Genomic DNA, 27,285 nt, shown 5'->3' on the forward strand with positions numbered 1-27,285 from the left:
CGAAATGCAGTAATTGGATGCAATCTCAAAATGACAGAATGATCTCTGCTCATCTCCAAGGCAAACCATTCAATATCACAGTTATCCAAGTCTATGCCCCCACCAGTAATGATGAAGAAGCTGAAGTTGAACGGTTCTATGAAGACCTACAAGGCCTTTTAGAACTAACACCCCAAAAAGATGTCCTTTTCATTATAGGGGATTGGAATGCCAAAGTAGGAAGTCAAGAAACACCTGGAGTAACAGGCAAATTTGGCCTTGGAATGCGGAATGAAGCGGGGCGAAGACTAATAGAGTTTTGCCAAGAAAATGCACTGGTCATAGCAAACACCCTCTTCCAACAACACAAAAGAAGACTCTACACATGGACATCACCAGATGGTCAACACCAAAATCAGACTGATTATATTCTCTGCAGCCAAAGATGGAGAAGCTCTATACAGTCAGCAAAAACAAGACCAGGAGCTGACTGTGGCTCAGATCATGAACTCCTTATTGCCAAATTCAGACTTAAATTGAAGAAAGTAGGGAAAACTGCTAGACCATTCAGGTATGACCTAAATCAAATCCCTTCTGATTATACAGTGGAAGTGAGAAATAGATTTAAGGGACTAGATCTGATAGATAGAGTGCCTGATGAACTACGGAATGAGGTTCGTGACACTGTACAGGAGACAGGGATCAAGACCATCCCCATGGAAAAGAAATGCAAGAAAGCAAAATGGCTGTCTGGGGAGGCCTTACAAACAGCTGTGAATCTTACTTATGGAAGCGAAAAACCTATACCTTGAAAGCTGTAAAATGCTGATGAAAGAAATCGAAGATAACACAGGTGGAAAGATATATCATGTCCCTGGATTGGAAGAATCAACACTGTCCAAATGACTATACAACCCAAGGCAATCTACAGCCTCAATGCAATACCTATCAACTTACCAATGGCATTTCTCATAGAACCAGAACAACAACAAAAAGAAATTAAATTTCTATAGAGACACAAAAGACACCAAATAGCCAAAGCAATCTTAAGAAAAACGGAGATGAGGGAATCAGGGTCCCTGACTTCAGGCTATACTACAAAGCTACAGTAATCAAAGCAATATGACACTGGTACAGAAAAAGAAATATAAACCAATGTAGCAGGATAGAAAGCCCAGGGGAAAAAACCATACACCAACGGTCAATGAATCTTCAACAAAGGAGGCAAGAAGATACAACAGAGAGAAGACAGCCTCTTCAATAAGTGATGCTGGAAAATCTGGACAGCCACATGTAGAAAAAACCAGAATATTCTTCAACGTCATACACAAAAATAAAACACGAGATGGATTAAAGACCTAAATGTAAGACTGGATACTAAAAATATCTTAGAGGAAAACAATAGAATATTCTTTGACATAAACTGCAACAGTCTCTTTGTGGATCCATTAGAATAATGGAAATAAAAACAAATAAATGGGGTCTAATCAAACCTATAAGCTTTTGCACAGCAAAGGAAATGATTTTAAAAAAAGGAAAAGACAACCTATGGAATGGGAGAAAGTATTTGCAAACGATGCAACCAACAAGGGCTTAAACAAAATATACAAACAGCTTTTATAACTCAGTAACAAAAACCAAACAACCCAACTGAAAATGGTCAGGTCTTAATAGACATTTCCCCAAAGACATAGAGATGGTCAGTAGGCACATGAAAAGATGTTCATGAATAATTATTAGGGAAATGTAAATCAAAACTACAATGAGACATCACCTCAGACCGGTCAGAACAGTCATCATTAAAAAGTCTCCAAATAACAAATGCTGGAGAGGGTGTGTAGAAAAGGAAAACCTCCTACAGTGTTGGTGGCAATGTAAGCTGATGCAGTCACAATGGAAAACAGTATAGAGGTTCCCCAGAAAAACTCAGAATTACCATATGACCTAGCAATCCCACTCCTGGGCATGTACCCAGACAAAACTATAATTCAAAGAGATACGTGTACCCCTAAGTTCACAGCAGCACTACTCACAACAGCCAAGACATGGAAACAACTAAATTTCTACTGAAAGATAAATGGATAAAGAAAACATGATACATATATACGATGGAATATTACTAAGCCATAAAAAATGAAGTAATGCCATCTGCAGCAACATGGATGGACTTAGGAATTATCATAGTAAATGAAGTCAGACGAATAATCATATATCATTTATCTGTGGAATCTAAAAAGAAATGATACAAATGAACTTATTTACAGAACAGAAACAGACTTAAGAGAATGAACTTATTAGTTATCAGGGGGCAAGCACAGGGCAGGGGATAGATTGAGCATTCGGACTGACATATAATACACACTACTATATTTAAAAGTGACAACACAGACCTACTATATAGCACAAGGGACTCTGCTCAGTATTCTGGAGTAACCTAAATGGGAAAAGAGCTTGAAAAACAAGAGACCCGTGTCTATGTATAATTGGATCATTTGATGTACACCTTAAACTAACACAACGCTGTGAATCAACTATAGCCCAATATAAAACAGAAATTCAAGGGGAAGAGAAAAGAAAGAAGAAATAGTCACCTTCCAAATGGTAGGAACTTCGGTGGCATTTTTATTATTCATCCTCGCTCCATTCCGTTCACAATGCAATTTTTGGTCCAGAGGATGCTTCAGCCTAGTTTCCAATTCCCTTCCAGTTACCTTAAACCAGTAAAGCAGACGCTGCTGCAACTTTCTAATCAGTCAGCGGGGCTGCCCGAGGGTCCCTGTCTCACCTAATTCACTCTAGGGTGAGGAAAAGCTCCAGCCATTGCTCATGGAAGCGGTAGGGGCCCACAGGCCTGCAGATGCCTGGGAATGAGAGTTTACGCATGGAGAAATACAACAGACCATCTAAAGCCCCAAGGAGAAGCTTAGGTAGAACCTCTAGGGAAATTAAGATAGTCCAAAGAAGTTGTCTAAATGGAAGAACTGACAAAGTCACACACAGGTCCAAAAGACACATTCTCAAAAAAGATGTGAGAAAAGCTTAACTAAGTTTTCTGAGCTCAGAGCATACCCAGCCAACCAGTGAATGGTTTCCCTGGCATTACAGCCAGTCTTCAAAAACTGCAAAAGGTGGCAGTTTCTCAAACATCCAACTTTTGGCAAAGAAGAAACGCATACTAAACAAAATTCAAAGGAACAAAATAATAGGTAGAAATGGATGTCCCTGAGGAACCAGACTGGGACTCCCTAGACAAAGATAACCGCCTTAAATATGCTCAAAGAGCAAAAGGAAAACAGAAAGAACTAGGGTAGAAAAAGAACTAGAAAATGATATATAAGCAACGGGATACTATCAGTAAAGAGAAATTATAACAAGGAAAAGAAACAAATTCTGGAGAAAATACAATAACTAAATTGAATATTTCCCTGCTGCTGCTGCAGAGTCGTGTCCAACTCTGTGTGACCCCATAGAGGGCAGCCCACCAGGCTCCCCCATCCCTGGGATTCTCCAGGCAAGAATACTGGAGTGGGTTGCCATTTCCTTCTCCAATGCACGAAAGTGAAAAGTGAAAGTGAAGTCACTCAGTCGTGTCCAACTCTTCACGACCCCATGGACTGCAGGCTTCCAGGCTCCTCCATCCATGGGATTTTTCAGGCAAGAGTACTGGAGTGGGGTGCCACTGCCTTCTCCCTAGAGAAATTCAAATTCAGATTGAGAAGGCAAAAGAATCAAGAGACTTGACAAAATAATAGCCAAAAAATTCCCAAATTTAATGAAAGACATGAATTATAGAAATCCCAAGTAGGATAAATCCAAGAGATCCACACTGAGGCACACTTTAATTAAACTGTGGAATGATAAAAGAGAATGTTGAAAGCAGCAAGAGAAAAGCAACTCATAACAACAAGGGACTCTCTGTAATACTACTAGCTGATTTCACTTCAAAAATTTTGAAGAGCAGAAGGCAGTAGATTAATACATCTGTGCTGAAAGTAAAAAAACTGTCAACCAAGAATCCTGTATCTGGAAAAACTGTCCTTCAAAAATGCGGAAGAAATTAAGACGTTACCAAATAAAAGTTGAGGGCATTCATTACTACTAGACCTGCCCACAAGAAATCCTAGAGAGTCCTTCAAGCTGAAATGAAAGGACACAGTAACTTAAAGCCATACAAAAATACAATCTTCAGTTAAAGGTAAAAACACAAATATAAAACTCGGTATTATGTAAATTTGGTTTTGAAACTGCACTTTTTATTTTCTATAGGATTAAAAAACCAAATCTATGTTTATGGGTACACAATCCATGAAGATGTCATTTGTGACATCAACAACAAGGAGAAGGAACAGAACTATCTAGGAACAGAGCTTTTGTATGCCACTTATGTAAATTGATATCATTCAAATTAAACTGCCTTAATTTTAGAATATTATATGTAATCCCCATGGTAACTACAGAGAAAATATCTGTAGAATACACACAAGAGGAAATGAGAAGGAATCAAAACATGCCACTACAATGAAATCAACAGAACACAAACACAGGCAGTAACTCCAAGAAATGAGGGTCAAAAAAGCTGGAAGACATAAGAAAACAAAAATAAAACGGTAAAAGTCCTTCCCCATCAGCAATCACTTTAAATACAAAGGATTAAACTCTACAATCAAAAGACAGATGAACAGAATGAATTACATGATAGGACCCAACCATATGCAGCCTACAAGAGACTTATTTCAGATCTAAAAACACAAACAGGTTGAAAGTGAAAGAACAGAAAAAGATCTTCAACAGAAGCAGTAACCCAAAATGAGACTAATATCAGATAAAGTAGATATTAATTATAAGAGACATTACCCATTGACAAAGGATCAACCCATCAAGATACAATAATTATAAATATGTATGAAACATCAGAGCTTCAATACCTACAAAGAAAACACTGACAGAATTGGAAAAAAAAAAGTTATTCTACAATAATAGTTGGAGACCTCAATACTGTACTTTCAATAATGGACAGAAACAGCAGAGAGATCAGTAAGGAAAAACAGGAACTGAACATTATAAACCAACTAGAACTAGCAGACATATATAGCAGAATATACGTCTTCCTCCCAACACAACACCCAATAACAGCAGAATATGCATTTTCCTCAAGAGCAAATGGAAATCTCCCCAAGACGGTCTGTGACACTACAAAACATGTGAGTATAAATTTAAAAGATTAAAATCACATCAACTACCTTTGTAATAATGATAGAAGAAAACCAGAAATCAGCAACAGAAGGAAAACTGGAAAATTCACAAATAAGTAGAAATTAAATAACACTCTTCAACAACCAGTGGTCAAAGAAGAAAACACGAGGGAAATTAGAAAATATTTTCAAAGAAGTGAAAGCAAAATATACCAAAACCTATGTGATGGAGAGAAAGCAATACTAAGAAAAAATATACAGCTACAAACGTTTATATTGAAAATGATCTCAAACCAACAAACTGATTTTATATTATCAGGGACTAGAAGAAGTACGGTAACTAAGCCCAAAGGTTCAGAAGGAAGGAAACAAAAATTACAGCATAGATAAAGAACGGAAAACCAACAGAGAAAATTCAGTAAAACCAAAAATCAGTTCTAGGACAATAACAGAACTGACAAACTTTTAGGCAGACTGATTACGGAAAAAAGACAGAAAATCCAAATTGCTGAAATAAAGCAGAGGCATTACTACTAGTTTTACAGAAGTAACAAAGATAACAAAAGCAGTACTTTATGTATAATTAGGGGCTTCTCTGGTAGCTCAGTGGTAAAGAATCCACCTGCCCATGTAGGAGGCACGGGTTCAATCCTCGATCCAGAGATCCCACATGCCGGGCAGCAACCGTGCCCATGGACCACAGCTACCGAGCCTGTGCTCGGAAGCCCGGGAGCCACAGCTGCCAAGCTTGTGTGCTGCAGCCGCTAAGCCCCAGGCTTTCCAGAGCCCGCGCGCCACAGAGCAGCCACTGCAACTAGAAGCCCGTGCACCGCAGCTAGCGAGCAGCCCCTCAATGCAGCTGCCGAGACCCAGCCAAGCGAAAAGCAAGCACATCATATTTTTTAAAAAAGAGTATTATGGTCAATTACATGTCAAAAAATTAGCTAGATGAAATGGGTAAAACACACAACCTTCCAAGACTGATTCCTCAAAAACAAAAAACCTAAACAGATTTCTAATAAGAATTTGAATCAATAATGAAAAACCTTCCAACAAAGTAAATCCCAGGAACAGAGTTCTATTTAACATTTAAAGAAAAAATTAACACCAATCCTTCTCACATTCTTTAAAAAAAAAAAAAGTGAAGAGGAGAGAACACTTCTTACCTCATTCTATGAGGCTGGTTATTATTCTGACAGCAAAACCAGGCAATCTTTTCATGGTTTTAAAAAGCTCCACAAACAATGGAAGGAATCATTACCAACCTGATAAAGGCCATATATGAAAACCCCACAGCTAATATACTCAATGGTGAAAGACTTAACACTTTCTCCTATGATCAGGAACAAAACATCTACCTTCACCACTTCTATTCAACATAGTATTTGAGCAATAATCCAATGAAAATAAATAAAATGCATCCAAATTGGAAAGAAAGCATTAAAACTGTTTGCAGGTGTTTAGAACATCTAAAGATCCCATAGAAACTATCATCACTATTTTTCAAATTCAAATCAAATCAGTAGCATTGCTATATACTAACAAGGAACAATCGGGAAAAATTCCATTTATCAGAGCATCAGGAAAAAAAAAACTCTTAGGAATTAACTTGGGCCATGAGGCTGAAGACTTACACACTGAAAACTATAAAAGACCACTGAATGAAATTAATGAAGACATAAATAAATGGAAAGATATCACATATTCATAGATTGGAAGATTTAATGATGTTGAGATGACAATACTACCCAAAACTATCTATATACCCAACACAATCCTCATCAGAATCATGGTAACACTTTTTTGCAAAAACAAAAAAGCCCTTCTTAAAATTCATGTGCAATCTCAAGAGGCCCTGAAAAATCAAAACAATCTTGAAAATGAAGAACCTCACGGGAGTATTCACACTTAATTGATTTCAATACTTACTACAAAACTACACTAATCCAAACAGTATAGTCCTAGTACAAAGATGGACTTTTAGATCAGTGCAATAGAACACAGCACCCCAAAATAAACCCTTGACTAGACGGTCAAATGACTTTTGACAAGGATCCTAAGACTGTTTAATGGGGAAAGGATAGTCTTCAACCAAGGATGCTGGAAAAACTGTATTTCCGCATGCAAAGAATGAAGCTGAAACGTTATCTTATACCACCTACAAAAAACTAGAAATGCAAAGACTCTAAATGTTAAGAGCTAAAACTATAAAAACTCTTTCCTTCTTGGAAGAAAACATAGATGGAAAAATTCATGACTTGGATATGACACCAAATGCACAGACAAGAACAGGAAAAGAATATAGATAATATGATTGGACTTCACCAAAATTAAAAAATTTTCTGCACTAAAGGATACTACCAAGAGAATGAAAAATACAACTAGAGAATGGGAGAAAATATTTGCAAATCATGTATCTGATACAGGGTTAATATCCAGAAAATAGAAAGAACTCTTACAGCGCAACCAAACACCAATTTAAATATTAGCAAAAGGCTTAGATATTTCTCCAAATACATGCAAATGGCCAATAAGCAACTGAAAAGATGCTCAACATCATGAATCATTAGGGAAATGCAAATCAAGACCACAATGAGATATCATGTCACACCCATCAGGATGGCTATTATCAAAAAAATAGAAAACAAGTGTTTCTAAGTAAGCAGAGAAACTGGAACATTTGAGTACTGTCAGTGGTTATGAAAAAAGTGTGCAGCCACTGTGGCAAACAATATGATGCTGCTGCTAAGCTGCTAAGTCGCTTCAGTCGTGTCCGACTCTGTGAGACCGCACGGACAGCAGCCCACCAGGCTCCCCTGTCCCTGGGATTCTCCAGGCAAGAACACTGGAGTGGGTTGCCGTTTCCTTCTCCAACGCATGAAAGTGAAAAGTGAAAGGGAAGTCTCTCAGTCGTGTCCAACTCTTAGCGACCCCATGGACTGCATAGTTCCCCCAAAAATAAACACATAATATCATACGATCCAGTAATTCCACTTTTAGGTATATGTTCATAAGTATTAAAAGCAGGGATTCAAACTGGTATTTTACACCAATGTTTATAGCAGCATTATTAAAGATGGCCAAAAGGTAGGAACAGCCCACATGCCCATGCACAAATGAATGGATACTATATAAAATAGAGCATATGCATACAATGGGTTATTATTCAGACTGTAAGAAGAGATATCTTTGAACCTTGAAAATACACTAAATGAAATACCTCAGACATGAAGGGACAAACACTGTATGCTTCCAGCGAAATTCACAGAAACACAAAGTGTTTCTGGGTGATTACTATGGACTGGAGGGAAGGAGAAGGAATGGAGAGAATTGTTTAAAGGGTACAGTTTCAGTTCAGGATGATGAAGAGGTTCTGGGTATGAACAGTGGCAATGGTTACACAACCACGTGACTGAACTAGATGCCACTCAGTTATACATTTGAAAATGGTTAACATAGTAAAATTTATGTTATGTATATTCTGCCATCATAAAAAAAAGGCAGAAGAAAAAAGTCAATGCTATTCTTAAAAGACAAAATGTAAGTGGGAGGAAATTAACAGATGTGTCTGTATCTAGGGTAGCCTACGAACCAAACAAAGTTTTGGCAGACGTCCTGGGAGGGAACGGAGCCAAATCACTTGGGAAGTTCTGGCTAATTTCCTTTTCCAAAGGGTCAGCAGACAGGAAATGTGACGCCAATGTTAAGATCTCTGTACTCTAAAAGACTGATTATCAAATCAAACTAGTCTGCTCTCAGTGGTTTTCAACAAGCTGCTATTGACATTTTGGTGGCTTCTCCCTATGGGACACTTCTGCCCTGCCTGACACAGGGCACTGACATCCCTGAACTCTGAAGCCCTGACAACAGGCACATCCCCCTACTTTTGACAAGCCAAAAGTAGCCCACTTCTATCACCACCGTGACACCAGTTCACTCAGATGAGAACCACAGAATCCAAATTGAAACATACATGCCTTTGCGTGTCTGTCAGGACAGGACAGATTACAAAGCAGCAGCAAACGACTCCACGTCTGAACGATCTAAAGCAAGAGAGCCTTCTTTCTTGTGCACAGGACATGTTGGTCCTGGGCCAACCAGGTGGGCCACTGCACACCGTCCTCAGCCAGGATCCAGGCTGATAGCGTTTCCACCGTCAGGAACATGGGCAGAGGGAGCATGACAAGGTAGGTGATGTGCTGGCTTTAGAGAATGTCACCTGGACCTGATACACGAGACTTCTGCTCACATTTCACTAGCCAGAGCACATCTTAAGTCTTGCCTGTTTCAGGGGCCGGGAAAATGCATTTATCAAAAGAACAAGAATATTTGTATAGAGCTCTGATGGCTACCAAACTATGACTGGAAAGCATTCCGTGAAGTAGAAGACGCTGTGTCAATGTTCATTATTAAAAGTGATTACAGTGTAATTGTACCAACGTGTGCCAAAGGACCCCATGAGCAATGAGTCACAGGGGTAGGGTGACGTGGGCAGTGTACAGCCAGTGTCAGTGTGGTGTAGCGAATGCAAACAGGGAGGTCAGCCCAGGAGGGCACCTGACCCCGTCACGGCGTGATGACCGAAGAATCCAGGGGCCCCGAGGTCGGCCACGTCCACACGGTCAGCCTAGAGGATGTGCAAGAAGTCCACAGGCAGACACAGGAGTCTGGAGGACATGCAGGCAGGGGACACTGTCTCTTGGTAAGCCACTGTCCCTGTGCTCAGTGCAGACAAGCACTGACCAGCCCTGCCCACTCCTGCACACCCCACGGCCCAGCCCTGCACGCTTCCTAGAGGGAGCCTCTTGACACACTTCTGCCCTGCCAGGGGAAACACGCTGAACAATCCCCGGGATGCCGGCCTGTGCAGGCAGCTGACACCACTTGGCGCCTGGCTTTGTGCCACGGTGAATGTGCACACTCCCTAAGAGTGCATCCTCTCTCAGCTCCCAATTACAGCTGAGGAAGAGGATCCCTTAGTACAATAACACTCACAAGGACAACTAGATGCTCTTTTCAGTGAATTTTTGAAGCAATCAGTGTGGGGAAAGAGAACAAGGCAGTTTTATACTGTTTTTTAAAGTCAGGTAAGGAAAACCTTCTGCAAGAGGTCATGTGCATGTAGGAGAAAGGCTGGATGAGGCCCCACCGGCTTTAACTAAAAAATAGTTTAAAATAGTAAAAATAGTAAAAAATAGTTAAAGCCGGTGAGGCCTCATCCAGCCTTTCTCCTACATGCACATGACCTCTTGCAGAAGGTTTTCCTTACCTGACTTGCATGCTCAGTATGACTCTTTGTGACCCCATGAACTGTAACCTATTAGGTTCCTCTGTCCATGGGGATTCTCCAGGCAAGAATACCAGAGTGGGTTGCCATGCCTTCCTCCAGGGATCGGACCCCTGCGTTGTCCGGCGGGTTCTTTACCACTGCCCTACCTGGGAAGCCCCTCCCTCCCCCAACTGGGACCAACTGTTAGTAAAAAAACAAAGAAGAATAAACATGATTTTTAACAGTTTAGTATTGGCACAAAAACAGAACTATGGATCAGTGGGAAAAAACAGAGAGCCCAGAAAAAAGTCCACACAGCTATGGCCAATTAATCTTCAGCAAAGGAAGCAAGAATATACAATGGAAAAAAGAGAGTCTCTTCAGCAAGTGGTATTGGGAAAGGTGGACAGCCACATTTAAGCCAGTGAAGTTAGAACACACCATTATACCACAGAAGAAAATAAACTCAACACGGCTTAAAGACTTAAATATAAGACATAAGACCATACAACTCCCAGAAGAGAAAACAGGCAAAACATTCTCTGACATAAATCACAGTGATGCTTTCTCAGGTCAGTTTCCCAAACCATATAAATAAAAGCAAAAATAAACAAACAGGACTTAATCGAACTTAAACACTTGGCACAGCAAATAAGCCATAAACAAAATGAAAAGACAACTTACAAAATGGGAGAAAATATTTGCAAACCATGTTACCATCAAAGGTTTAATTTCCAGAATATACAACCAACCCACACTGCTCAATAAAAAAGAAAAAAAGAAAAAAAAAAAAACACTTAAAAAATGGGCTGAAGACCTAGGTAGATATTTCTCCAAAGAAGGCATACAGATGGGCAAAGGGCACACGAAAACAGCTGAACATGGTGAATCCTTAGAGAAATGCGAATCAAGACTATACATTGAAGTTGTCACCGCACACTAGTCAGAAGAGACACCTTTCAGTTCAGTTGCTCAGTCGTGTCCGAATCTTTGCGACCCCATGAATCACAGCACGCCAGGCCTCCCTGTCCATCACCAACTCCCAGAGTTCACTCAGACTCACATCCATCGAGTCCGTGATGCCATCCAGCCATCTCATCCTCAGTCGTCCCCTTCTCCTCCTGCCCCCAATCCCTCCCAGCATCAGAGTCTTTTCCAATGAGTCAACTCTTCACATGAGGTGGCCGAAGTACTGGAGTTTCAGCTTTAGCATCAGTCCTTCCAAAGAACACCCAGGACCGATCTCACATTTAAAAGTCTACAAATAATAAATGCTGGACAAACTGTAGAGAAAAAGGAATCCCCCTACACTGTGGGTGGGAATGTAAATTCGTGCAGACATTTGGAAAACAGTATGGAAGTTCCTCAAAAAACTAAAAATAGAGTTGCCACATGATCCAGCAATCCCACTCCTGGCCATGTATCAGGCAAAGATGAAAATGCTAATTCAAAAAAAACAGAACACTGCACCCCAATGTTCACAGAGCACTATTTACAACAGCCAAGACATGGAAGCACCTAAATGCCCACTGACACAGGAATGGATAAAGATGCGCTGTGCACACACACACACACAAATATTAGTCATAAACAATAATAAAACAATGCCATTTGTAGCAACATGGATAGACCTTGAGATTATAATGTTAAGTGAAGGAAGTTAGAAAAATAAAGACAAATACCATATGATATCATTTATATGTGAAATCTAAAATATGATAAACTTATTTATAAAACAGAAACAGACTCACATACATAGAAAACACACACGCTTACCAGAGGGGAAAGGAGGTGGGTAGGGATAAATCCAGAGTTTGGGATTTGCAAATACCGTATTTTTATATAACAGAATTTATATAAAACAAACAAGGTCCTACTGGACAACACAGGGGACTACATTCAACATCCTATAATAAACCATAATGGAAAAGGATATGAAAAGGAATATACATCTCTATAACTAAATCACTTTGCTATAGCAAAGAAGAAACTAACACATCACTGTAAATCAACCTCAATAAAAAAATAAAAATAAAAAACTTAATGATTTTTTCAATGCACTTTTATTTTTAACTTTCTATTTTAAACCAATGTTACTGGAGAACAAAATAAAGGGCACTAGGCATTTTGCATTAAAAAAAATATTCTGAGAGAATTCGGTATCAATGATAGCTCCCCCCTCGCCCCACTGCCCTCAACTTAACCACCCTCAAAGTCACGGAGCTTTAAGTAAAAGCATGGAGTAGGTTGGGGGGGTGGGCAGGTAGATATATATTTCAGGGCTTATTAAAGGTACGAGTTCTAAATTTTATACTTGGCAGTTCCGTGCTGCTTAAGCTGGGGAGCTCAGTAACAGCCAGAAGGCTTTCAGGACCACAGGAGGGAAAGAGGAGGGGAAGTTTTTTTTCCCAGAATAATAATTTAAAATAGCATTCTTGAATAAAAACATATCATGGAATAAGCATGACTTTTAAAGATAAAACAAGATTAATGGGAACATGTCCTGCACAGGCAGAGTGAGACTGCACACCTCCAGGCCACCGGGACAGGCACAAACTGGCCTCCACCATGAATTAGTCCAACAAAAATTTCCAGAAGCTCTGTTCCAGCCTGTCATAACTCACGCCTGCACTCACTATACACAGACAATCCTAAACCATCTTTCTTTAAAAATTCAACAAATATTTAACAGCTGTGATTTGCCAGGGGTTTCCCAGGTGGCACCACTGTTAAAGAATCCACCTGCCAATGAAGGAGACTCAGGAGACACAGGTTCGATCCCTAGGTCAGGAAGATCCCCTGGAGCGGGAAATGGCAACCTGCTCCAATGTTCTTGCCTAGAAAATTCCATGGACATAAGAGGCTGGCAGTCTGCAGTCCATGGGGCCCCAAAGAGTCAGACATGACTAAGCACGTATGATATGCCAGCCCCTTCACTCACTGGGATAAGTATCATTTTGGCCTGCCACATGATTTGGGGTGATCAGCCATCACCCTGGGGTAAATCCTGGGCTCTCCAGGCAGAGGAGGTGTCTACCAGCAGGCAGCCGAGGGAGGGCCAGCTCTTGTGCCAAAAGACTCAAAGGCACTTGACAGGTACACAGGATCCTCAGAAGCAGAGCTTTAAACATGGGGGGGGGGGGGGCTGCCCACAAGCAGTGCTGCTGCTATACAGGGTTTGGGGGAACAGGAGAGGGGGTCTTTGGGGAGGGATCCCTGGACTACACCCAGCCCTGAGGATACAGTTCAACAGGCAGGACAACCTGTGAAAGGTGTCAGCACACACCTGATGGCCCATGTTATACTGTTTCACGTGCAACATGCAACCAGAAAATGCCTAGATCTTAAGCGTACAGCGTGGTGACAGTTTACAAACTGCACCCATCTATTACAACCAGCACATCAAGAAAAACTTTTGTTTTTTAAGCTCTCAAAAAGAGCTTTTATAATGAGTGAACCTACTGTTTGATCTCTAGACATCCACAACATCAAGGAAAACACAATTTCAGGAATGCCACCTAGAAGATGATTTACAGCCAAAATAAGCAAGACCAAAGAAGGCTTCCCTGGTGGCTCAGAGGTTAAAGCGTTTGCCTCCAATGCAGGAGACCTGGGTTCAATCCCTGGGTCGGGAAGATCCCCTGGAGAAGGAAATGGCCATCCACTTCAGTATTCTTGCCTGGAGAATCCCATGGATGGAGAAGTCCATGAGGTCGCAAAGAGTCGGACACGACTGAGCGACTTCATCTTACCTTACCTTAAAGAAGGCTTAGCTTGGGGGCTCTAAGTTCAGGATGAAAACAGTCATTATTCCAGGCCAGTTATCATGAGCCCTGATTCTAACTTGAGCACAAAGTGCCTTCTGTCAGCTAATACAACGAAAGGAGAAATGCCTTAGGAAGACGGTATGTGAGAGGTTCTCATCTACTGAAAATCAGGCACGTTCTACCGAACAGAAAGTGCATGATGAGGAAACAGCAATTAAGAACAGCGTTGTCTTCAATTCAGGGCATGTAGTATGCACCACTCCGAGACAGTCATTGCAAAGTTTCTTAAATGTATTTGTTTGTAAGTAAAAATTTTTCAACAGAAAATACATAAAACACTCATCTGAATGAAAATGAAAACCGTAAAGACCTCCAAGCTCCTCAGAAAAATAGTACGGACAGTGCTAAAGAAAGCAGGATTCAAACAACATTCACACTAGAAAATTCAGCAGCATACCGTAGAGGTTAAGCAAAAATGGTGACTGGACACAGGCAAACAGGGAAGGAAAAATAACTAGAAAATGATACCCAGGGAGAAGTGAGGTAGAGCAACAGTTCAATTTGTTTCCTTTTCAGCTTCTGTGAACAGGGTGTTATTTGTACAACACAAAATTCATCTAAAAGTCAATCCCGTGTAAAGACTTTGTGGATCTTCTTCACATTCCCAAGCCGACTTTTACAGCCAGCACCCAAGGAACCCTGCCCAAAGCATAACTTGCCCAGTTCCTTAAGAAGAACTACATGAGCTGCTGTTAACACCCCAGCTCTTCTCTCTAAAAGGAGGGACAAAGGTGTGAGAAAACCCCACGCGGCGGACACCTCCTTCTATTCACAGCTTAAACTTGGTGTGCCCTTGATCATGTCTAGCAGCAAGAGTCAGCCCCTGCTCTGCAGACCGAGTTCTGAGTTCTGATTCCGCTCCTTTCACACTAGGCTACTCCAAGCATATCAGTCTATCAGCCTTATCTTTAAAATGCAGATAATGCAACCTACTTCACATCACCACGGTGAGGATGAAATCTGTTAAGTACCTAGCACGGCCTTCCTTGGAGGGTGGGGAGAAAGATGACTCTTAAGGTCTTCTCCTACCCCCAAAACTGAAGGCCTCCGAGGTCTCCCAGCTCAGAGCAGGAGCCAGCTGAACTCTGTCCAAGGCAGAAGAGCCAAGGAGCTCCAGAGTGATCTCTGACTGGGTCCTGGGAAAGAACAGTGTTTTAGGCGTCTCGGTTTCTTCCACCGTAAGTGACGTAATGCTTAGCACTCAGTAGCCACTAAAAGAACTAAGCCAGTCAGGGGAACTTTTGCTCATCAGCTGATGTTTACGATGGCAGGAAACTATCAACTACTTGAACCAAAACTCTGGCCTCTTTTACTGTGGGACTTCACAACCTACTTTTCTGCCCTCTGCACAGGGCATTTACTACAATAGAAGAAAATTATCCTGGCATGATAACTTCAGCTATATGCCAACTAGGCCTCTGAATGGTCCTATTTAAAAATTCCTACAGACCACTGCTTTCACAAAGAAAAAGAAAACGATCCCCAAAACATTTAATCTCTATTCCTCCCCAGGGCTTCCCTGGTGGCTCGAATGGTAAAGAATCCACCTGCAAGGTGGGATACCTGGGTTCAATCCCTAGGCGGGGAAGATCCCCTGGAGGAGGGCATGGCAACCCACGCCAGTATTGTTGCCTGGAGAATCCCCATGGACAGAGGTGCCTGGTGGGCTACAATCCATGGGGTTGCAAAGAGTCGGACACGACTGAGCAACTAAGCACAGCACATTCTTCCCCCAAGCAGCCTGTCTCGATTCCATTTTGATGCATAAAGCTATGTCCTTTACAAATCAAAACTGTATCTTGGAGGTAAAAATTCTCTACTGTGGTTCACAGGGTAATAAGAGAATGCTTAAGGGCAGTTTAAAATCAGCATGCCTACACCACTCTATCTGAATGACCTTTCATTACTTCACTGCTCCTGAATGTTTTCAGTCACTTAAGTATCTTACGGTCTTCTGTCCCATACACCTGACCAAAATTGAAACTGCTGTGCTGAGGTTTCTCCCGACCACTGAGAATTCAGCTCTTTTGTGGGTGGGAGGTCAGCAGTACATCAAAAGGAAGAACAAGTGGCCTTTTAAACACGGATTAAAATGACAGATCATTGTGCAGGCCTTCTAAGACGTCATAAATGACCGCCCTCTGTGACCAGCTTCCGGGGCTCTGGGCACATGTTTTAAGTCAGAGGATCAGATGAGTCCACTTTGTGGCTTTGAGATCACCATCAGAAAAATTCCTGTGGAGAGGGAGGTGGGAGGGGACACATATGTCTATGGCCGAATCATACTGATGTATGGCAAAAAATCATTATGATATTGTAATTATCCTCCTTAAAAATGAATACATAAATTTTTAAAAAAGATAAATTCCTTTCCTCATCCAGACAGAATGCTCATGCAGTACATGAGATCATTTAGTATTATTTCCTTCTCTAAGGATCCCACAGGCACCCCAGTGCTAGAAGAGAACAAAAACATCACACCAACATTCAGGACCTCCCAGTCAATTCAGTCACTCAGTCGTGTCCGACTCTGCGAGCCCATGGACTGCAGCACGCCTGGCTTCCCTGTCCATCACCAACTCCCACAGCCTCCTCAAACTCATGACCATCGCGTCGGTGATGCCATCCAACCATCTCATCCTCTGTTGTCCCCTTCTCCTCCTGCCTTCAATCTTTCTCAGCATCAGGGTCTTTTCCAATGAGTCAGTTCTTCGACTCCCAGGCTCTCTGCAAGAAAGCCAAGGTAGTCCGTCCTCCGGCTCCTGCCAGCTTCTCTGCTTAGTGCTCTCAGTAAGGGACCATCCCCTAGACTTTATTGGGCATCATTCCTGTCACTCAATACAAAAGCACAAAGACACGGTGGTCAGCCCAACAAGGACTAGAGCCCATGGGAGGTGTGATCACTGTCAAAGGACATCAAATCCGACACACTGGTGACGCTGCAGAAAAGCAGAGGCTAGAATGGAGTCCACAAGAGTTTAAACAAATGTTTTGTCTCCTCCCTGCCTACTTCCCTTTACTCAGAACACTGGGCCTAAGCTGCTTTACGGAAGCCCCTTCCAACTCTGCACTTTGCAAGGGATGGAAATTATCTGCTGCAGGCGTGGGATTAAAACCCACTGCACACTGGGCTGAGCCTCCCTTCAAGGTGTGCTGGAGTGCTCACCTTGCTCCTCTGTGCAAGAGGTGGGAGTACAGGAAAGAGCCACATGAATTCAACACCTTGCTGGGCCTGAAATGTCCATTAAGTGCTTTTATTCGCAGTCACTTGGCCACCTGGTAGAATCATTCTCCACTCAGATAAGACTATAATATCCTCACACGTAAACTATGATGAACATTTCCACTGAAAAATAACCTAACACATCTTAATCTGCACTGCCAATTAGGAGGTCTTCTGAGATGGAGGGAAAAAAAACCTGATCATCTTACAAAAAGTGACTTGCCCTAATGGGTGCATAACAGCTCTGGTATAATTGGTGGCTTACCTCCACCTGTACACGTGGTTAAATAGTATTAACACTATGGAAAATTAGCCTCATTATTTGACAGTAAAGTGTTCATTTCCAAGTACATATCCTGGGACATTTAAAATTTCCTATGCAGGAATTGTTATGTTGCACCACCAGAACAACAGATCTTAGGAAGGATACACCATCAAGATACATTTTCTGATGAAATTCACAAGGGGCTGGAAGCTCCTTACAGAAGGGCTTAAATCCAGGAGAAACCCAAACCTCCTATAAGCCTAGGATACTAATTATATGGTGAGGGCCAGTGGTAAACAGAAAAACATTAACTAAGCCTGTCCCACCCCTTCTTGAGTTAAGTTTTCCTTGTTTTTAATACCTCCCTTCATTGAAGAAGTTTAAAAATACTCCTCAAAAACATTCACAACAGTAGATTTTTCTTAAGTGCCCACTTTCAGGAAGCCTTTCAGAAATCATCAAATGGTTATAGTGACCATCGGCGGCGCGACTGTGTGGCCAGACCCAGGCAGGTGGCAGTGTCAAGGCTCAGGTACCACCTTCCACTTCAGGTCTGCCAATTCTTGGGGAGGCCCAGTACCCAGGTGGAGAAAGGAGGTGAACACCAGCCAAAGGTAAGGAGGAAGCAGTGAGAGAGGTGTTCACAAAGGCAAGAAAAACCCCAAGCCTCACACAAAGCATCTTTCGGGATCTCAGGAGCTACGTACGTCCTTTCCTTTCTAAAACTTTTATTTTTAGTACATTTGAAAAAGTTTTTGCTGCTTACCTCTGAATAAAATATGTGTATTCGTTTTTTACAAAGTCAAAAAGAAAACTGAGGCAAAGGCTCCTCTCCCACCACCCACTGTAACACTTGGAACCTCGATAATGAAAATTTTAAGAAAGACCGTAACTAGGGTGATGCTGTATATATGATTTGGATCTTGGGGCTTTTTGTTTTTGAACCTGGACTAATGACGGTGCCAGTTCCCCCAAACAGTTACAAGTTCCTTGAAAACAATTACAAAAATTCTAGAACAAATACAAAAGCCATTCCTTACAAACTCCATTATCCAAGTTGAACTGCCTGATCCTCGACTGCTTTTGTTTTGTTTTAGAAAATTACACTTAAACTTACTTAACCCCGTACCAATCCCAGAGTGGGGTGCGCGCACAGAAAAAGCTTCCCCTTCCCCGTCCCACGAGCACTGCAAAAGCAGTTGCTGAGTCCCTGCGGCCTCGCCGCCGGCACTGCCCTCCAGTGCGTCCACTCCGGGGGCTCCTGGCCGCAGCAGCACGGCCTGCGACCCCGGAGGTCCCACCCGAGACGGCGGTGAGCGCCCGCGTGGGGCGCACCCGGCCTCTCCGCACCCGGAGAACACCCGACACCCACCGCACACACCTGCGGGGCACGCCCGCTCCACAACCAGGCAGCCGAGGGCCACGTTTCCAGCCCAAGGCGGGGAGCAGAGCCAGGCGCAAAGAGAAGGCAGCCGGGGGCGCGTCCGGGCTGCGGCGGGCGGCCAGACCCTCACCTGCGAGCGCGTCGCCAACGCCATCCTTCCCCACGGGACTCCGGCCTCCTCCCAGCACGCGGCCACGGGACCTGGCTCTCCAGGGGCCCGGCGCACGGAGAACGCCCGCGGCCGCGCTGCACGCTCGCCCCGCCCGGAGCTCCGGCGGGCCGGGGGAGGGGCGCACTCGGCGCCCGGGACAGGGGGAGCGCCCCGCGCCGCGCACTCGCCCCGCCGCGCCCGCCCGCGAGCTTCCGCTTACACAACCCAAACTTCGCGACCGATGGATTTCGCTTCTCAGGCGGCGCAAGAAGGGCTGCAGCCGGGCTCCGCCCGAGGTGGCTGCCAATCTGGGGGCGCCGGGCTCCCCCCTGCAGCGGAGGGAGGGAGTGGAGCCGTCCGGCCGGGTTTCGCGCGGGAGAAATGAGAGGGGGCAGTCCCGGCGCAGCCTCCAGCTGGCACGCCCGACTGCGGCGCCCGCCAGATCTTTGCACGGTTTATTCCAGGTAGTACCCTGGAGCGCAGAGCCTCTGAAGCAACCACTGTCTCAGAGCAGGGAAAGCATTTTAGGGCTGCCTCAGAACTTGTTTTGTTTCGTAGTTGTAAAGGGGCGGGGTTCCGACGCCTCTCAAAACATTTGCTTCAGGGCTCACTTTGCAAAACCGGTAACCCAGGCCCCTGAGGGTCGGGAACTGCAAATCTCCCTGGAACTTCACACGGCCCGTTCTATACCATTGTACATGTAGGGCTTGCAGCCCCTCTAGACAGTTTTACAGGTCAGGAAGACTGACAAATATTGCCTGAGCAATTACTACTGTGTGTCAGGCTCTGTGTATAGAAGCTGGGACAAAAAACAGGCCCCTGCTCTGTTGGGAGTTTACAGGCAAGGAGCCAGCCACGGACGTGATACAAATGTAGTAATGATGTAATTATAATTTGATTAATAAATGAATCCACTTTAGTGATTATTAACCTTTACTTAATAATAATGGTGGTAATTTCAGTAATAGTGATGCAAATAAATGTAAATGTGTTGTTACAATAGATGCCAGAAGTGAAAGGTAAGTGGTTCTATGGTGGTGTAAAATAGGGGGACTTAATTTGGCTAAGGTCAGGGAAGACTAGAGTTGAAGTATGAAGAGTGAAGAATTAAGCTGGTAATGTTTTGGAAGCCTTGAAACAGGTATTAGGGAAGGTGGTAGATAATTGTCCTGAAGTCCTAGCAGGTTTTGCTACAAAGCTTCTCTAAATAGTTGGCTCTACAGATGTTTTGTTTTAATGCTATATTTTTTGACATTTCTACACTGTTGGTGGGAATGTAAATTGGTGCAGCCACTACAAACAGTGGTAAGACGGTTCTTTTGAAACCTAAAAATAGAATAACTGTATGATCCAGCAGTCCCATTCCTGGACATATATCTGAAGAAAATTCTAATTCAAAAAGATACATGCTCCCCAGTGTTCACTGAAGCAGTATTTACAATAGTCAAGACATGTAAGTAACCTAAATGTTCCTTGACAGATGAATGGATAATGTGGTATTTATATACAATGGACTAGTACTCAGCCATAAAAGGAACAAAGTAATGCCATTTGCAGCAACATGGATGGACCTAGAGATTCTCACACTAAGTCAGACAAAGACAAACATCATGTTGTCATTTATATGTGGAATCTTAAAAAAATGATACAAATGAACTTATGTACAAAACAAACGGATTCACAAACAAAAACTTACAGTTACCAAAGGGGAAAGGGGGGATAAATTAGTAGGAGTTTAACAGATACACACTACTACATATAAAATAGATAGCCAACAAGGACCTACTGTATAGCACTGGGAACTGTATCCAATATCTTGTAATACCATATAATGGAAAAGAATCTGAAAAGATATATAGACAGATTGATACATACATATACCTGAATCACTTTGCCTATACCTGAAACTAACACATCATAAATCAACTTTACTTCAATGGAAAAAATACTATATTTGGGGGGGAAAAAAACCCACAACTTCCCAGACTGTAGAAATCCCAAAGTTGTTACTTATTGGGATTTATCCTTTTTTACTTGGAATAATCAAGTTTTCATATGCTAGTGCTAACACTGAATCACATTTGTGATAGCAGAAAATCTATGGACTTGAGGCAGCTACAGGTCTGTTGAGTCCATTAAGTTTCCAGGTGATTCTAATGAACAGGTATATTTGAGGACCATTGCTCTAGTCTAGCTTGGCCTTTGCACAGTGAAGTCTTAAGATCAACAGTAACAGTATCACCTGAGCTCTGGCAAAGAAATCCAAATTAGTGGGCCTCACCTCAGACCTACTGTATTGCAAACTCTGGGGGTGGGGCCCAGCAATCTGAGTTATGCTCACATCCAGGTGATTCTGATCCTTACTTAAAGAACCACAATGGTTATAATCTAAGTCAACTGCTGGAAGTTGAGTCACTGAGCTTCCTTTCTTTTAACCTGTAAAATGGGGAAACAGCATATCTGCCCAATCCATGCAACAGTATTACTACAAAAGTGAACACATGTATCAGATGTGACTGTACTTTGAAAAGGCTAGGGTGGTGGACAGTTGTGAAGAGTATCAATAGTGATAATCCTGCCATTTATTGAATACCACGTTCTAGGAACTATTTATGCAATATTTCACTCAGTCATCGCTACAAACATCTGATGTACATAATCCTATCCTCATTTTTTCAAATGAGAAAACTGAGGCTTTGAGGGCTTAAAAAAAACTTGCTCAAGGTGACCTAGCAGAGCCAAGTTAGAACTCGGATGTCTCGAACTGCTGAGCTTTATATGCCTCTCTTTGCCTTTATCCGGGTAGCCTGGTGCTCTGGAGAGGGTGAGTAATGGCAATAAAAGAAATTTACATTTTAGTTAAGGAAATAGGAATGAGGTTCCTTACGGACTATCATCCCAATCTACTGATTTACTATGCCTGTGACTCTGGTTTATTCTCTCCATTTGTTTCTGAAAGTATTTTTTCATTGAAAGGTCACTTTTAGCAAGTTTTAGCAAAAATAATCAATGAGCAATCGATAATAAGAACTGGAGTTTTATTTGAGTCAAACTGAAGACTGATTACTCTGAGAAATTGCTCTGGAGAAGCAGGGATTTTTTAGTCAGTTTTAAATTTTGTCAGAACAAAGAACAAACTTTAAGTCAGTCTACATCTCTTCAAGGTTTCAAATAAACCAGACCAGCACGTACACATATACAGCATGCATAGGATGGCCTTGGCACCTAAGAAGGAAGTCCCTATCAAGTGAGTACTAGCACTGGCATTCCAGGATGAAGGGCATTTAATCCTTATTTTTAACATGGGCATTCTTTTTTTTTTTTTTTTCACAGTGGTAGCGTTTATTTCACAGATGCTTCCCTGACAATATACAGTTTACACATAAAGTGAGGTCACTGATATCTTCACTTGTTACGTGCCAATATGTATTTTTTTAAAGGACAATTTAAACCAGTGTGGAATAAGACCTTTCTGTGTTAAGTGCCTGTGTTTGTGCTGGCTGTCAAGAACTGAAGGGGCTGAAATGCAACCCTTCTTACAGGAAACCAGTAGCCTGCCACCGTTTGTCCAGAGAAAGGATGTCACCACTCAGGGTGCAGCATGTGGTCTGAGCAACACCTGTGCCTGGGATCCCCCTGCCCTCCACTTCCAGGCGGTGGTGGTGATGACACAGAGCTGACCTGGGGGACGCTGTGTGGTCTGTCTGTGAACATGGGCATTCTTTACTTCAGGTCAAGGTGTCCTTTTCTTTGATAACTTAAACAGTTACAATCTATGTTTGATAGGCCTCAAACAGGCTATTTTAGTTAGCATAAAATTCAAGGTAACTCATTTATTAGCCAGAATGACTTCCCCATGCCTCAATAAATAAATTTCTTTCATCACAAATACTCCTGCACCCTGTTCAAGAGTCTTCTTCCCCTCACCCCACCCCACCCACTTGTCTCTCTTTTCCAAAGTCCACACATGGTCAGGGCTTTAATGTGGCTAAATTGTCCCATGTGGCAACTCTCAGCTGATGATCTGATCACCTTGTCCTTCATGGCTTTTGACAGTGACCTACATATCACATCTGGATTCTTCTACAGCTGTTGAGTCCAAGTGAGTTCCTGGCCTTGCTAACTGGAGCCCAGCCCTGGAAAATTTCTGACAGCATAAAATTCAAGGTCTCATCTTAAGACTTAAATAATGAACACAGTAACCACAAATTCCTAGTTGGGTTCAGGAGACAGAATACAACACGACCTTTCCGACAGTTACTCCCAAAGTAAATCCCAACTGTCTATGATATGGACAAGAGGCCACCTACTCAGAAAGCAGGTTGAATAAGGCTTGTTACAGAATGTCATTTTGCAGGCATAGCCTTACCAGACTTCTCTACTGAACAGAAGATGCACTGTTTCAATCAGACTCTGACCAAAGAAGCTAAAATGTTATATTTTAAGGCAAGTTTTTTGTTTGTTTGTTAAGAAAAGCAACATACCAGCCCCCTTATCTCTTTTCCACAATTGCTCCCTCTCCATCTTTCCTCTCCACTTTCTTCCTAAACTCTCCAAATTGTCAGGCACTTTATCTACCAGAGCTTACAGTTCTCCACAGAGCTCAAGAAAGGCTGAGAGGATTTCTTATGTAAAGAGAAATCATTTTTGCAATTCCTTAGCAAAGTTCAAAGATGTGATGGCCAGAAGCTATTATGCTTGATTCTCGAAATACACTTACCCCATTGTTGGAAGAAAAGTGAAGCAATCAGACAGAAACCAAGACAACAATAATAGGCTGTGGAGGTCTACTTTCTCAAAAACTGCTCATCTTCTATAGGCTATTAGTGCCTAGAATGTACTCACGGCCTAAAAACCATGTTCTAAGAAAAGGTAAAAAAGTGTCTATATTACAGCCAAAAAGGGAATTCAGCCACAAGGTAGAAACTGAAGAGGAAGGCAATCCAAGCAGACCATTTACTTGGCATCATAAATTTGTCTTTTGCTTTCTACTACTCCTATTAAAGGGAGAAAAAGGAATCTGCTGTATGACCTAGGGCTCAAACAACCTAGAGGTGGAATGGTGAGGGAGGTGGGAGGGATGTTCAAGTGGGAGGGAACTTGGGTAAACTTATGGCTGATTCATGTTGATAGAAACCAATGCAGTACTGTGAAGCAATTATCCTTCACTTAAAAAATCAAAAAGAAAAAAGGGGAGGCAAAATAAACTACTTTATTAGGCAAATGTCACAGGCTAAAATCAGCCTGTGAATTTTGAAGTTTAACTTCTGAGTAAAACTGTAAATGCTTGAAAGTGTTTAAGTGTCTTAACCCTCATCAGATCTTTTAACTAAAGCCCTGGAATTGAGCCAAGCCCTTTGTGCTAATGGCCCCTGCTCCAGCATCTTGACTGCCCAACATGGCTGCTGAGCAACCCCATTCCAGATCTCCGCAGGCATCTGGTCATTGGAGATCGCTAACAACCACTCCCTCTCCCACTTAGAGCTTCAAGTAAACACTGAGGTTATTTTAAGTTCACATTGATGGGGTTCACAACAGACCATCCCAAATATGTCACTTAGGCATACTGGTTATTTCGAATTAGAGTTATTTGAGAAAAAGCCAGTCCCAGAAGAACGCCCTGACCCTCCTTTGTTCCCCTGAGAGCAGAAAACAAAACTCCCAGGGGAAGGAGTCCTCCCCACTCAAAGGAGGGAAGGCATCTTACTCAGAGATAGGGAAAGGGCAGAGGAAGCTGTGTAAACAAGCGCTTTTGTTACTTCTTCATTAGTCTGCTACTATAAGCCCAAACTGTTTTGTCAAATCTTCATAACTGATTCTTCACCTAAAAAGGTACAGCCTGCTTCAGTCACTTCTGATGTGCCATACCCATGAAACCTACATACATAAAAAATTAAGTGTGGGTTTTTGTTGTCCTATTAATCTGTCTTGTGTCAACTTAATTATTATACCAGCCAAAAGAACCAAAAGCAACAGAAGGGAAATTTCCCTTCCCTACAACATGCAGTTGTAAGAAATAATTCAGAGAGGTTCTATGTACCTATTGCCCAATTTCTCCCAACAGTAACATTCTGAGAAACTATAGTACGCCGTCCCATCCTGGATACAGTTCACTAATCCAATTCTGATTTCCCCAGCTTGACCTGCACGTGTGTGTGTGTGTGTGTGTGTGTTTAGACCTATACAGTTTTATCACATGTACAGATTTGTGCTTCCACCACCACCACAGTCAAAATACTTCTAACACCACAAAGATCCGTCCTGTGACCCTTTTATAACCAGGTCCTCCTCATGCCCACCTATCCCCCACCCATACCCTGACTTCCTTCCCCTGATAACCACTAATCTATTCTCCATTTCTAAAATTTTATAATTTCAAAAATGTTACATAACCTTTCGGAGAACAGTATGTCAGCTTTTGCAATTAGCTTGTCAAATTCAGCACAATTCTCTGGGGATTAATCCAGATAGCAGTGGCAGCTATCAAATAGTCTGCTCCTTTTTATTTCTGAGTAGTAGCCCATGGTATGTATATACCATGGGTTTTAACCACTCCCCTGTGGAAAGACATCCGGGCTGACTTTAGTTTGGAGGTATTACAGATAAGGCTGCTATGAACGTTTGTGTGAACGCAGGTTCCCTTTCTCTGAAATAAATGACCAAGAGTACTCTCACTGGGTCCTGTGGTACTTACAAGTTTAGTTTTATATGAAATTGACCGACTTTTCCAGACCAGCTGTACCACTTCACATTCCTGCCAGCACTGGGAGAACGATCCAATTTCCTCTCCAGGATCCAATACCCTGTTCCAAATGCATCTTCTTCATTTGGTGGTGTCACTTTAAAAAAAAAAACACAACCATTCTGAGAGGTGTATAGTGATGTCTCAGTGTCGTTTAATTTGCATTTCCCTGATGGCTAATGATATTGAACATGTTTTATGTACTTATTTGTCGTTTTTATATCCTCTTTGATAAAGTGTCAATTTGTGTCTTTTGCCCATTCTCTAGACTGTTTTTTTTTTTACTGTTCAGTTGTGAGATTCATTTTATGTTTTAGATACTAGTCTTTTATCAGATATGTGGTATGCAAATATTTTCTGCCAGTCTTTTATCTTTCCCTTCTCTTCACATATGATTTCACAGAGCAAAAATTTTTTGTTTTGATCAGATTTCTCACATTTTTTCTAAAAATTCATAATTCTACGTTTTACATGTCAGTCTGCAATCCATTTTGCATTCATTTTTGTATAAGGCGTGGGATTTAGGTCAAGGTTCATTTTTATCCTCCTATAATACCCAATATTTTAAGCACAATTTGATGAAAAGGCTATCCCTCTTCCATTGAATAGCTTTTGCATCTTTGTCAAAAGTCAGCTGAGCATGCATGTGTCAGTCTGTTTCCGGTTCTTTATTCTATTCCACTGAGATCCCTCTACCAGTATCACACTATACACTCAACCATATAGTAAAGGCCTTAGTATCAAGAGGGATTCCTACCATTGTATTTATCTTTGTCAAGATTGTTTTAACTATTCTAAGGTCTGTGCCTTTCCATATAAATTTTAAAATAAGCTTACCTATATCAACATAAAATGTTGCTAGAATTTTGACAGGAAATGCACTAAGCCTATAGATGCATTAGGGGAGAGTTGATATGGTAAGCAAGCAGGCTGGCTTAAGAGTTAAGGATTAGGAAATGTGAAGATGCAGAAACAAAGACTAACTGTTGAGCAGGGGAAATGGCAACAATTTAGACTATAAACCAGTCACCCAGCAGAGTCACCAAACTCCCAGTTCCTGAAAGATAATAGGTAAAGATCAGATACACATTCCTAAGCTGTTTTTACAGGAATCAGGAAGCAAACCTCTACAAATGAAAACTGCTGACCACATGCATGGAGACTGGTGATGCTTGAGACTTCACTTGGATGCCCGCCAATCTGAGGATCATGCTTGAGGTGATCACATGCCCTGCAGCCCCCTCCTTTACACT

At 42.1% G+C, this 27,285-nt stretch overlaps 1 protein-coding gene across 7 annotated transcripts in view; it reads right to left on the minus strand.

The window, feature by feature from the left end:
* Positions 1-19,365, minus strand: part of CDCA7L (cell division cycle associated 7 like) — a 47,010-nt gene extending 27,645 nt beyond the window's left edge. For 5 of the 7 annotated variants that reach the window (XM_060414543.1, XM_060414541.1, XM_012176481.5 and 2 more), the window contains exon 1: positions 19,270-19,365. In XM_060414543.1, the coding sequence (XP_060270526.1) occupies positions 19,270-19,293 (24 nt within the window). In that variant the 5' untranslated portion in view covers positions 19,294-19,365. Of the gene's footprint in view, positions 1-2,570; positions 3,670-19,269 lie in introns of all 7 variants that reach the window. The other 2 variants (XM_060414538.1, XM_060414537.1) reach the window with 1 other exon arrangement.
* Between the last annotated feature and the right edge of the window lie 7,920 nt (positions 19,366-27,285).

This window comes from Ovis aries, chromosome 4 (assembly GCF_016772045.2).
Source record: "Ovis aries strain OAR_USU_Benz2616 breed Rambouillet chromosome 4, ARS-UI_Ramb_v3.0, whole genome shotgun sequence".
Classification (NCBI taxonomy): domain Eukaryota; kingdom Metazoa; phylum Chordata; class Mammalia; order Artiodactyla; family Bovidae; genus Ovis; species Ovis aries.